The sequence below is a fragment of the Takifugu rubripes genome, chromosome 5 (genome assembly GCF_901000725.2).
Source record: "Takifugu rubripes chromosome 5, fTakRub1.2, whole genome shotgun sequence".
Taxonomy (NCBI): domain Eukaryota; kingdom Metazoa; phylum Chordata; class Actinopteri; order Tetraodontiformes; family Tetraodontidae; genus Takifugu; species Takifugu rubripes.
In genome coordinates, this window is record NC_042289.1 from 11,403,145 (window position 1) to 11,416,662 (window position 13,518).

Sequence of the window (13,518 nt, forward strand, 5' to 3'; positions counted from 1 at the left end):
GGCAGCTGTGGTGTGATGGCAACGGAGAGGTTGGACACCGCAGCAGTTTCGATTGGACGAGGGTGTAGATACACGGACAGACCGGGGAAGAGGACTGTCGGTTCGGCTCCAGCAGCGGCTGTCGGCGGTATTCTGATCTGTTCTGAAGTCGCCTTGTCCTTGTGTTGCCATGGCAATGCGGGAGTTGGTGGAGGCAGAATGTGGGGGAGCCAATCCCCTCATGAAGTTGACCACTCACATGACCAAGGAAGGGGGAGCATGGCACCACCATTCAACTCCCACAATTCCTCCCACAGCAATTGAAATTGCAACAGAAGAAGAGTTGCTGAATGAGTTCCTCCAGGCGCCGCCACGACCGGCGCACACCTTCGACATGGGTCAGCTGTTGGAGGAAATGCAGCAAATTGACCAGCAAAGCTACAGACAAGCTCCACAGAGAGCGCCAGATGTGGCGGCGCTGGCGCTCTTGGGGGACTGGGCTGCAGAGTTTCTCTCGGGTCCCGAGTCTACGTCCGCTCCAGGAGTCGCCTCCCTCACGGATGCAGCAGATGCAGACCGGACACGAGAATTTATCGCCGAGGCTGCAGATCCTGGCAATGGGCTGAGGAATATCTGGAACAATCGGAGGAGAAGTTGTGGCTGGGAGATCTTGGAGACAAGGAGAATGAATGGACAAAAGAGTATAACCCCGAAGAGGAGCTGAGGCAGACGGCCAATGAGCTCGTCTCAAAGGTTGACGACCCCAAGTTACAGAACACTGAGGTGTCCCAGGAGTCGGCTGAAGCCTGGGTGGACAAGTTTGCCACGTCGACCGATTTCCAAGACGCTAAAGCTGCAGTGGAGAGTGATGTTGACTTCTGGGAGACAGACAATGTCCAGAAAGGGCCAGACAGCAGACCGGTATGAAAAAAAGCCCGGCGGCTGTGCCAAATTTGCCAAGTCAGCTTCCGCTTGTTGGCAACGTTTCGCTCATAGAAAGAGAGTTAAAGTGCCCTAAAATGGGGTTTGTGAAAGTGGTGAAAAACAAAACTTATTTCAAGAGGTATGAAGTCAAATTCAGGAGTAGGAGGAATGTGCTCCATGTTTGGGACTCAATGTTGAACATTCATACCGAACAACACTGCACCAATGGGAAGGCTTTATGTTGTTTAGTTTAGCATAGATCATTTAAACCAGTAAGGTCAAGCGAGTTCATTTGATGATGCTTGTGCAGGTGTACGAGATGTCACGAGTTGTAGAACAAAGACTCCTTAGCGTGAAGCAGGGAAGTCGGCCCATTGCTGACTACGCTATCGACTTCCGTGCCCGGGGCCCGGAGCCTCCCCAGTCGGTCTGAGCGGGGACGGAGCTGGCGGGGAGATAAACTGCTGGAAGACCGGGAAAGGGTTTTCGCCGCATTCGCGTCCAATGACCAACAGCAGGGACCCTACAGAGACCATTCCAACCATCTTGCCATGTTCAAGGCAGTGCTGAAGAAGAATAGAGATGGAAGCAAGGGCAGCAAAAAGGACTCAGGTGACGTCCACAGCCACAGCACCCAAAGCAGATTCCCACCCGAAGGAAACCCTCCACCCCAGGGGCCTTGCAACCTTCACCCTAATCTGCCAGACGATGTTTTCAGATTAAGTCTCGCCAAGGGAGTGTCCATGTCTCTCCCATCCTTGCCTCTCCTGCCCCGACAGTCCTACATGATGCCCACAACACCCTAACCAGCTCCGCCACTGGACTTTCTCCCTTCCAGTGCGCCTATGGCTTCCAGCCGCCGCTGAAATGCCTCTGATTCCACTAAACTTAAATGGCAGAATATTTAGAACAATGAATGGAAAGAAAGCGAGAAAGTCTACACATGGAACTACGCTGGCATGGAGAAGGTAGCTAATAGCTGAGCGGGAGTCTGGCATTGGCTGCTCCGGCGCGGTTCAGTCCGGAGCCCCGCGTCATCCCGAAGAGCCGTTCAGGGAAACCTTTCTGGGTTTATATATATATATATATTTTATTTTATTTTTTTAATATTCATTTTGATGAATATTCATTTCAAGCTGGAAGCTCGAAGCTGGAAAGCCTATAGTCAGCAACTCTTTCTCTTGAGTGGACAACAGGATTTCCCCACTTTTTTCACTTTTTTTTTAATAGTGTTTGATTCCCCTGATGAGTTTATAGCAATACAATGCCAGTGCTTTGTAACTGGTGGAGATACTAGGCAACTAAAAAGTGACCCAGTGTGTTTAACATTTAAACGTTTAGCTCAGACAAAATAAAATCATAGAACGGAAAATATCTTCCTGCTTTACTTGCATCAGCCACGCAGCTCGGTCATCTGGAACATGATCCACAGATTCATCTGTGCCTGAGCTGTCAACAAAATGGATGCAAAATAAATAAATAAATAAGTTTATAAAATAACCAAGATCAAAAACCCCACTTGTTATGTTTAACCCTTTTGAGGGGGCTCGCTCTCTCGCTCAGTGTTGGACAGGGAGAGGTTGTGGAGGGCAGGTGGGACGAGGTAAGGACCCCGTCCCACCCCATACATTGCTGCATACATTGCTGCACGTAGGTTTTGATTGTTAGTTACACTAGGTTATGGGCTGTGGCCACCATTGTGTTTTTGATGTTTTAAGATGCCCTGTTTTTTGACTTTTGTTTTGGCACAGACCCGTTTGTTCCACCTCTCCCTCCACTCTTGATTTATGCACGTGTGTTAAGAAATAAAGCACAATCTTGATAAACTGTTTTGGTCCTTCCCTGGTGGCTTGTTAGTCTCTACGTTAACCCCCCCTCAAAAGGGTTAAACGTAACACTATGATGTTTGGGTAAATATATGTTAGGCAGGAGCCAAGGAGCTTCGATGGAGGTGGGGGTGGATTAGTCCAGGTTTATCTTTGCATTCGACAGATCTGCACTCGAGTGGCCAAAAAGGCTCCTGTAGTACTGTTGTCTTTACATTGTTTCATTTGATCCATTACAAACTAGGGTGGCAGATCTCGGGCGATTGTTTATATATCGTAACAAGGATGAAGTGACAAAAAGTGGCAACGTGGTTTTAAAATTCTGTTATTTTTGCTGGAATGGTTGACGTGACCCCAGTGTACACGTGGCCTGTGATGGACACACACGCCTGGTGCTCTGCACATGGTTTGGCAATTCAGCTGAGCAAGTCTAAGATTCTCGATTGTCTTGTCACAGCATTACAGCTCCTTCCCCCAGACACACAGCAAACTAACGCATTTAAGTGTTGTGCAGCAGAGAATTGCACAATAACTTCTGCACAACAAAAAAGACAAGGCAACTCCAGACGACCGTCGCTCGCTCGGCGCTGACAGCGTTGCGAGTTAAATTCTCCAGTCCCCAAACACAAGCAAGATGGCTAGCTGTCGAGCGTTAGCAAACTAAACAAGCAGCCGATTGTGATAACAATAAATTTACAGCCAGCTGAGTCAAAGTGTTGGGCAGAAAGGGGTGCTTTTTAAATAGGTTAACACCCTGACACTTGTTTAGACATATATACTGTACATACACATGTGTCCCATTTGAAAAAATAATATTAAAATTATTAAATCAGTAAAAACTAGCATTATGTCATAAAAGTACTAGAAAATTAAAGAAAGACAGATAAAACTCCTTCCATTTTAATTAAAGATACCAAAAATAGTAAAAAATGTAGCTATCCAAATTGCCACAAATTACAATGTATGTATTTTGGGGAGAAATGGGTAATTTTTAAATAGAACCCATGAAACCAGGTTCAAAGATTCTGACTGCTGGGTTTCTCTTTGATACTTCACAGAAGGCCGCTGGTGCCAGTCTGGGGAGGGGAGGGGGGGGAGGGTAATCAATTAAGCACCTGGGCAGTATGTGCTCTTCACGTGAAGGTGCGTTCAATGACATGGGGAATATGCCCGTTGCTGATCCTGGATTAATTTAACTAAATAATTGATTGCCTTTAAATACATTTACATTTAACCTTCCTCGATGGCCTGCATCTTAAGGCCCAGCAGGTACAATCAGGTCGCTCTGCTGGAAAGCCCATAGCTATGATGTTCGGGTAGATATATGTTAGGCAGGAGCCAAGGAGCTTCGATGGGGGGGGGGGGGTCACTCTGCTACACACACAGCGCAGAAGCTGCACAAGGTGAGAAAAGGGAAATTTTGACCTGTACACGTGGCCTGTGATGGACGCACACGCCTGGTGCTCTGCACATGGTTTGGCAATTCATCACGATTAGCATTTACAGTACAACTTTAACTTCTGTTGTCCTCATGTTCTGTATACACCCGTTGTCCTCGGGGTCAAAATTACCTGTCTTCACTAAACCCTCAATATAAGCAGCTTAATTGAATTTTAAACAGCAAATTTCATCTTGCTTGAAGAAACAACTTGTCATTCACCACAAAATGTGTTAATACCTGAGTTTTCCCTCTTCACTTGCATTTCTATAGCTTAAGAAAAGGAAAAAAAATGTGCAAAATTGCATTTTTAATTTAGTGCATTTTTAATCATCCCAATGATTCAGTTTCTGTCTTTTTTTTCTCCAGTGAACAATTTAAGACAATGTACAATACAAAAATATGAAAAATAACATAACCCATTCAATTAATTAGCACAAGTAAGTGCACAGCTTTTGCAGATATCGCAGAAGTCCCAACCTGTGGGGGACCGGGGGGTGGGCTAACGACCTGAACTTGTTTTTCAATAGATTTGATCAGGTACCCAGCCCTCCCCCAGCCCAGTCTCCTCTGCTGCTACCCCCCCCCCCCCCCCCCCCCACTGTCTGTGCCCCCAATAGACTGTTCCTCCTGTCCCCCCTCCCCCGCTCTCATGAACTTCAGCCCACACATTCCCGACACTTCACACTCTGGCCCATGCCCGTCCCCCCCCCCCCCCCCCCCCCCCCCCACCAACACCTCCCTGCTCCAGCCTGTCCCTCACACCCCACCAGGTGAGGAAGGCCCTAAAGAAGAACAGGGCCAGGAAAGTGACGGGTCCGGATGGCATCAGCTCCAGGCTCCTGAAGTCCTGCACAGACCAGCTGTGTGGGATCTTCAGTCACATGTTCAACCTGAGCCTGAAGCTGGGGAGAGTGCCACAGCTGTGGAAGACGTCGCACTCATGGTCTTAGCATAGAGAGAATTCAGGGTCCTGTCATCTGCAGCACATTTATATTCTCTCTGCAGTCTGCGGGAACGCCACTTGTGTTGTGTTGTTTATGTCTGCTACTGATTGATCTGAGACTGATCAGAAGCACAGCAGTTTGCGGGAACATGTCTGCTACTGATTGATCTGAGACTGATCAGAAGCACAGCAGTCTGCGGGAACACCACTTGTCTTGTGTTGTTTATGTCTGCTACTGATTGATCTGAGACTGATCAGAAGCACAGCAGTCTGCGGGAACACCACTTGTCTTGTGTTGTTTATGTCTGCTACTGATTGATCTGAGACTGATCAGAAGCACAGCAGTTTGCGGGAACGTCTTGTGTTTATGTCTGCTACTGATTGATCTGAGACTGATCAGAAGCACAGCAGTTTGCGGGAACGTCTTGTGTTTATGTCTGCTACTGATTGATCTGAGACTGATCAGAAGCACAGCAGTCTGCGGGAACACCACTTGTCTTGTGTTGTTTATGTCTGCTACTGATTGATCTGAGACTGATCAGAAGCACAGCAGTTTGCGGGAACATGTCTGCTACTGATTGATCTGAGACTGATCAGAAGCACAGCAGTTTGCGGGAACATGTCTGCTACTGATTGATCTGAGACTGATCAGAAGCACAGCAGTCTGCGGGAACGTCTTGTGTTGTTTATGTCTGCTACTAATTGATCTGAGACACATCTAAAACACTGTAACATTCTGTAGTGTGTAAATAACTCTGTGACCTTGATTTCAACTCTGTGAAAGTGAAATACACAGAAAGAGGATCCTTCCTGCTCTGGCCTGCAAGCCTCTTGGTCACCTTTCAGCCCAAGATTGCGCTTAAGAATGATCATAGTTGCTGAAATATAGCGAGTTTTTCCCAGATGACTAAAATAAACATAATAAATTTACAGCCAGCTGAGTGTTGGGCAGAAAGGGGTGCTTTTTAAATAGGTTAACACCCTGACACGTGTTTAGACATATATACTGTACATACACATGTGTCCCATTTGAAAAAAATAATATTAAAATGATTAAATCAGTAAAAACTAGCATTATGTCATAAAAGTACTAGAAAATTAAAGAAAGACAGATAAAATTCTGCCTGCTGGGTTTCTCTTTGATACTTCACAGAAGGCCGCTGGTGCCAGTCTGGGGAGGGGAGGGGGGGAGGGAGGGTAATCAATTAAGCACCTGGGCAGTATGTGCTCTTCACGTGAGGATGCGTTCAATGACATGGGGAATATGCCCGTTGCTGATCCTGGATTAATTTAACTAAATAATTGATTGGCTTTAAATACATTTACATTAAAATTAAACATTTTCTGGAAAGTTCAATTGCTTCATTAGCATCAATCAGTTTAAAAATTTTATAAATAAACTTTCCTCGTCATTCACTTCCACATAATTTGCGTCTTTCCCACTACACTTAAATCTATCACAGAAGTGCCCGCACTGCACGTCTTTGCGAGACGGAGAAAGGTTGGAGTCAAAGTGTGCTATCAGCATTTGATCAAAAGTAATAAGGTAAGACATTTTTTTGATCTTATGATGGCTTTTTTGTGTTTTTAATAATTAGTTATGCAGAATTACTATGATGTTAAACTGACACTGTGATTAAGAATTAGTAATCATATTGCTATTGCCAGCTAGCTTGCGAGTAATTGCTCTGTTATTGGCTAGGATGTGGAAAAACAGTGGAACTATGATTGTAATATGTGAATAGTATCAAATTGTCTTTTTGTGCGGCTTGTGTAAGTATAAAGATCAATCCATGTTTTGAGTGAAGCTTCTTAGGCCAATTAAGTTGATTCTGTCTGTTTTTTTATATATGCAATTATGTTTTAAATATAAATACTGCACATGTTTGAATTTAATCATCTTAAACATTTAATTTTTTTTTTAGGAGTGCAAGGGTTGATTGAAGGTGGATTTACCCCGCCCCCCCCCCACCCCCCACCCCCATCCCCATCGAAGCTCCTTGGCTCCTGCCTAACATATATTTACCCAAACATCATAGCTATGGGCTTTCCTATTATATTTTAAACGAAGGTGGATTACTGGTGATGAGTGAAGAGAAGGAATTGGTATGTATTTGTTTACTCCAAGGTTTCTGCTCATTCTGTTTATTGGTTGTATTACTTATTACTAAGCTATTTTGCTATCAAGCTATCCAGTAATTTAACAGTTGGGTTTAACTTAAATAAAATAATTTAAATGAACTCATTTAGTCCTTATCTTGCAAACTGGCCAGACACCTGCAAACTAACACATTCTCTTAACACAAGAAGGAAGAGGAAGTGGCAAAGTGCCAGCCACCACATTAAAAAAACGCAAAAGCCAAGCTTCAGACATGGATGGTAAGTATTAATCTATTGATCTCATTTTATTTATTGCCAGGAAAAGTATTTGCAGATTCATTTTTTCATTTAAGCTTTTAATCTCACTTTAGCATTGTATCACAGAAATCAGTGATTGGCGATCAAATACTATGAGTGAAAATACACTATGATTGTTTGTTTGTTTTTTTATAGAGGAAGTAGACATCTCTAATAAGCAGGCTTCAACTGCAGAAGTCATGTTGTTCGGTGTTGCAAAAAGATCGACTGAAACAGGTAAGCTTCTGTCTACTAGTCGTCTGTTGTACAGTTTTTCTGCTTTACATCTGCATTTTTCCCTGTATTTTCTGAATATTTCACATGTCGTTTATGTTATTTTTCAATATCAAGTGGAGCTAATCTAATAAATAAAAAAAATATCCACTAATTCCACAGAGCCATTAGATCCCTCAAAGGACACAGAGAAAACAGGTAAAGATAATGCTAACTGCCCTGTAGTTTTCACTTATACTTTGGTTTCTTGTTTAGAAGGATTTATAACAAAATTATTAAATACTATAATATTACCAAACTCAGATGTGCCCAAGAAAAAGAAAAAATCTAAACACCTGTCTGCTTATCCTCCTCTGCACAGGTAAAGTTGACAATTAGATTTCATTAATATTGAAATTACTCAATCATGATGTCTGTGTAAATTCTCAGTCATCCAGGTCATTGTATCCAAGGTAGTTTTCTCTGTCAACTGGACTGGGTTTCTTCTCTTGAAGACGTTTCTCCTTCTATCCAGAAGGCTTCTTCAGTTCTGAAATCGCTGGGGAGAGAGCTTGAAAATATAGCCCCTGGACCATTTGCATGCTAATGATCTGGGTGGTCACCTGAGAGTCGTTAGCAGGGTCGTTGGTCGGGTCGTTCACCTAGTTTCTGTTGAGGTGTCTCCCCTTTGTCTGCTGGGTCACATGGTGATGAGTCACTGGGTCTCCTGGAATGGTGTGAATGTTTGTTTTGCTGTTGGAAGGAGTGGAGGACTGCATTGTATGTGGGTGATAGGAAGTGCCTCAGGCCACCACCTCTGTTCAAGGATGTTTTTTCCAATTTGACATGGATAGCTTCCTTGACCCCCCTTTCAAACCAGCGGTCTTCTCTGGCCAGTACCCGTACTTGGCTGTCCTCGAAGGAGTGCCCACTCTCCTTTAAGTGTAAGTGGACTGCTGAATCCTGACCTGAAGAGGTGGCGCGTCTGTGTTGTGCCATTCTTCTGTGGAGAGGTTGTTTGGTTTCCCCAATGTTCCTCACGTTCCTCCTGGTGCTGTATAGCATAAACAACATTACTTTGTTTGGGTCTTGGTGTCTTGTCCTTCAGGTGGACCAGCCTCTGTCTGAGAGTGTTGCTGGGTTTGAAATGAACCGGTATGTCGTGTTTCTGGAGGATCCTCCTAAACTTCTCCGAGACTCCGGACAGGTAGGGGATGGAAACGCTGTGGCGTTTGTTTCTCTCCTCCTCTCCTTCGCTGAGGTCTCGCTTTCTTGAGGTCCTGGTGAAGGCCCAGTCTGGGTAGCCACATGTTGAGAGCTGTCTTAATGTGGTCCTGGTCCTTCTTTCTGCCTTGGGATGTGGTGGGTATTTCTCTGGCCCGGTGTTGGAGAGTTCTGATCACTCCTAACTTGTGTTCCAGTGGGTGGTGAGAGTCAAACTGAAGGTACTGGTCGGTATGTGTAGGTTTCCTGTAGATGCCAATGGTGAGGTTTCTGTCCTCAGTGATCTTGACTGCGCAGTCCAGAAAGGCCAGACTGTTTCCTTTTACATCTTCCCGGGTGAATTTTACATGCTCGTCTGTTTTGTTGAGGTGATCGGAGAACGCTTCCAATTCTTGTGTTTGAATTTTGACCCAGGTGTCGTCCACATACCTGAACCAGTGGCTTGGTGCAGTTCCTGTGAATGATGTCAGGGCCTGGGATTCCACCTTCTCCATGTATAGATTGGCAACTATGGGGGATAGTGGTGAACACATGGCACAGCCATGTTTCTGCCTGTAGATGCCTCTGTATTGGAAATAGGTGGTGTTCAAACACAGGTCCAGCATGGTAGTGTGAGTCCACTGACCTTTTGAGCAAAGTCTTGGGGCAAAAAAAAAATCCCAAGACTTTGCTCAAAAGGTCAGTGGACTCACACTACTTCCAGAAGAGACTATGGTATCCTATGATGTCACGTCACTCTTCACGTGCATCCCCACCTATTTCCAGTACAGAGAAGGCTTCTACAGGCAGAAACATGGCTGTGCCATGGGCTCACCAGTATCCCCCATAGTTGCCAATCTATACATGGAGAAGATGGAATCCCAGGCCCTGACATCCTTCACAGGAACTGCGCCAAGCCACTGGTTCAGGTATGTTGATGACACCTGGGTCAAAATTCAAACACAAGAATTGGAAGCGTTCTCCGATCACCTCAACAAAACAGACGAACATGTAAAATTCACCCGGGAAGATGTAAAAGGAAACAGTCTGGCCTTTCTGGACTGCGCAGTCAAGATCACTGAGGACAGAAATCTCACCATCGAAGTCTACAGAAAACCTACACACACCGACCAGTACCTCCAGTTTAACTCTCACCACCCACTGGAACACCAGTTGGGAGTGATCAGAACTCTCCAACACCGGGCCAGAGAAATACCCACCACATCCCAAGGCAGGAAGAAGGAACAGGACCACATTAAGACAGCTCTCAACATGTGGCTACCCAGACTGGGCCTTCACCAGGACCTCAAGAAAGCGAGACCTCAGCAAAGGAGAGGAGGAGAGAAACAAACGCCACAGCGTTTCCATCCCCTACCTGTCCGGAGTCTCGGAGAAGTTTAGGAGGATCCTCCAGAAACACGACATACCGGTTCATTTCAAACCCAGCAACACTCTCAGACAGAGGCTGGTCCACCTGAAGGACAAGACACCAAGACCCAAACAAAGTCATGTTGTTTATGCTATACAGCACCAGGAGGAACGTGAGGAACATTGGGGAAACCAAACAACCTCTCCACAGAAGAACGGCACAACACAGACGTGCCACTTTGTCAGGTCAGGATTCAGCAGTCCACCTACTCCTAAAGGAGAGTGGGCACTCCTTCAAGGACAGCCCAGTACGGGTACTGGCCAGAGAAGACCGCTGGTTTGAAAGGGGGGTCAAGGAAGCTATCCATGTTAAATTGGAAAAACCATCCTTAAACAGAGGTGGTGGCCTGAGGCACTTCCTATCACCCACATACAATGCAGTCCTCCACTCCTTCCAACAGCAAAACAAACATTCACACCATTCCAGGAGACCCAGTGACTCTTCACCATGTGACCCAGCAGACAAAGGGGAGACACCTCAACAGAAACTAGGTGAACGACCCGACCAACGACCCTGCTAACGACTCTCAGGTGACCACCCAGATCATTAGCATGCAGATGGTCCACAGGGGCTATATATTTTCAAGCTCTCTCCCCAGCGATTTCAGAACTGATGAAGCCTTCTGGATAGAAGGCGAAACGTCTTCAAGAGAAGAAACAGTCCAGTTGACAGAGAAAACTACCTTGGACTCAATCATGACGAATTTAAAATTAATAATGTTTTAATTTCTATATCACAAAGCATGCTTCTAAAGAAAGGCAAAAAGATGACTAAAGATTCAAATGGTATGACCAAAACTTTATCTTAATGTCCGTACTGTAAGATTCTAATTGTGTTTTTTGTAGTTAATTCTCATCTAAAATACTTGCTCTTTATTGCAGAAGAAGACAACTGTCTAAATGACAGCAGTTCTGTTCCAGGGCCGTCAAAATTGCCAGGTAGAGTTGTTCTGGCTCTCCTTTGTCTTGTGGGCATCATTGTTATCTAAATTTTCTTGAGGCATTTGAGACTCCCCAGCAAGCAACAGTGGCAGGAAAAACTCCCTTTTACACAGGGCAAACAGGACAGGGAAAAGACAATGAGGAGAGCAATAAATATGTTAAAACTGTTATGTTTGTTACCAAAATACGTAGATCTAAAAAAGAGTCATTGGGGTCAAAAGTCGGGGTGTAACTATGTCTGGAGCTAAAGATGCTAATCTTTAGTCACGCTCTGTCCCGCAGCTACGCTAACGTGGAAAAAGTGCAGCAACGAGGGCCGCGCGCTGATGCAGCTGGACTTCCAGCAGTTCCTCATGAAGCTGGAGAAGCTGACGGACCTGCGACCCATCCCCGACAAAGAGTTCGTGGAGACCTACATCAAGGCTTATTATCTCACGGAGAACGAGAACAGCCCTCGAGAACTGGATTTGCCCATCCCTGCTCTAATGATAATGCTTCAGGAATTGTTCTAGCAGTATTCCCAACTCTGCAGATGTTTCCGAACTGCTCCATCATTCCGGGCTGAACATCAGCTGGCAAATTAAAACTACAGAGAAGACAAATCCAGTGAGATTTAGAGGAACTAAGTTTGTTACTCCACAGTTTCATCTGACCGAATGTAAACGAGAGAATGCTAACTGGAATTAGCATTGGGTGACTCCACAGCAAGCAACAGTGGCAGGAAAAACTCCCTTTTACACAGGGCAAACAGGACAGGGAAAAGACAATGAGGAGAGCAATAAATATGTTAAAACTGTTATGTTTGTTACCAAAATACGTAGCTCTAAAAAAGAGTCATTGGGGTCAAAAGTCGGGGTATAACTATGGAGCCAGTGATACCAGCAGATAAGTAAATATAAAAACTACAGAATTGATGGGTTAATGGATGATTCAAGCTCTACAAATCAGATGGTGGGAGAGAGGATATGGAGGAATATGAGAGGGAGAGGAGAGGGAGAACATGGAAGAAAGAAAGAGGTGACAAGACAGGAGGGGATCAGAGGAGAGAGGACAAGAGAGCAATGAAGATCTAATCCTACAGACAAATCAGGAAAAAAAGTGAAACACTTGAATGTACATTCGTAATGTATCTGCTGTTAAGTTGATATATGAGATGATATACTAGATTTACAGTAACTACAAAGTTTAATTTCTGTTGCAGCTACAGACATCCTAAAACCGTTTCAACAGAGACCTCGGAGTGAAGAAGAAAAGGCAGCTGTCTGGAGACAGTTAGGGAACAACATCATTTTACAGAAAGTTCCCAGGAAACAATTGTGTGTTGATGCAATTAAGGCAGAACCAGTTCTCCATCAACGAACATGGAAAGATGTTAAGTACCATGTTCACAAGAAGATTGCATTTGAGAAACGGAAGAATTAAGCTCACTTTGATTAATAAGGTCGTGCAGAATTTTTTCTCTGCCCTCTTTTTTTAATTAGCAGATAGATTTTTTTTGTTTACAAGAGATTTTGAAGTTTTATTATGTAACTGTTGTTGTTGTTTAGAATTGTTAAATATGTTGAATAAAATAATTTTACTGTTCCTACATATTCTTAAACTTTCTTATATACATGATAAAATAAGAGACTAAGACTCTGACACTTCTTAGAAGGTGCCCATTCAATCAATTAAGCACCTGGGCAGCTCTTTCTCTCAGCAAAGGTGTGTTCAATAAAATTGGACATACATCTTTGTATTTTACTGGAACAGATTTAAAATTGAAGTCACAAATGTAACATTAAACATTATATTGATGCCAAAAACCCACATTTATAAGTTCAGAACAAAGTTATAATGTAAATTATTATAATTAATAAAAATATAATTTTATTAATAAATATTCAAGAAGTAATTAATACCAACACAAGAATTACATGATGTATAATGCTAACAACTAAATATGAATCTTCATATGAAAACCAAAAAATCCACACTTGCATTATTAAAATTTCTTGATATTTAATTGAGTAGAAACAGTGAGGATACACACTTCCGAAATCTAACCGAAATTTACCTAGTAACAAAGGGTGGTCCTCACAAGTTGGTCAGGAATTGTTTAGTTTTTTTAACGTTGTGTTTTCTCACATTTGAAGTTACAGTCTGGCTCTATACTCCCATCTTGTGAAACTTTTGTATTTTGCACTATTGTAACATCAGTGGAAAAGGTTGCCCTCACAAAT

General features: G+C 43.8%; 1 protein-coding gene and 1 pseudogene across 1 annotated transcript; both read left to right on the forward strand.

The window, feature by feature from the left end:
- Positions 1 to 136: 136 nt before the first annotated feature.
- On the forward strand, positions 137 to 4,079 carry LOC101076556 (peroxisomal targeting signal 1 receptor pseudogene; annotated as a pseudogene).
- Positions 4,080 to 7,093: 3,014 nt separating this feature from the next.
- Positions 7,094 to 12,154, forward strand: LOC105419108 (uncharacterized). Its single transcript, XM_029836567.1, has 7 exons — positions 7,094 to 7,219; positions 7,421 to 7,492; positions 7,667 to 7,747; positions 7,907 to 8,105; positions 11,097 to 11,140; positions 11,237 to 11,293; positions 11,579 to 12,154. Exons 2-7 carry the CDS (start codon positions 7,486 to 7,488, stop codon positions 11,806 to 11,808), a joined length of 618 nt encoding a protein of 205 aa, XP_029692427.1. The 5' UTR covers positions 7,094 to 7,219; positions 7,421 to 7,485; the 3' UTR covers positions 11,809 to 12,154.
- The last annotated feature ends 1,364 nt before the right edge of the window (positions 12,155 to 13,518 follow it).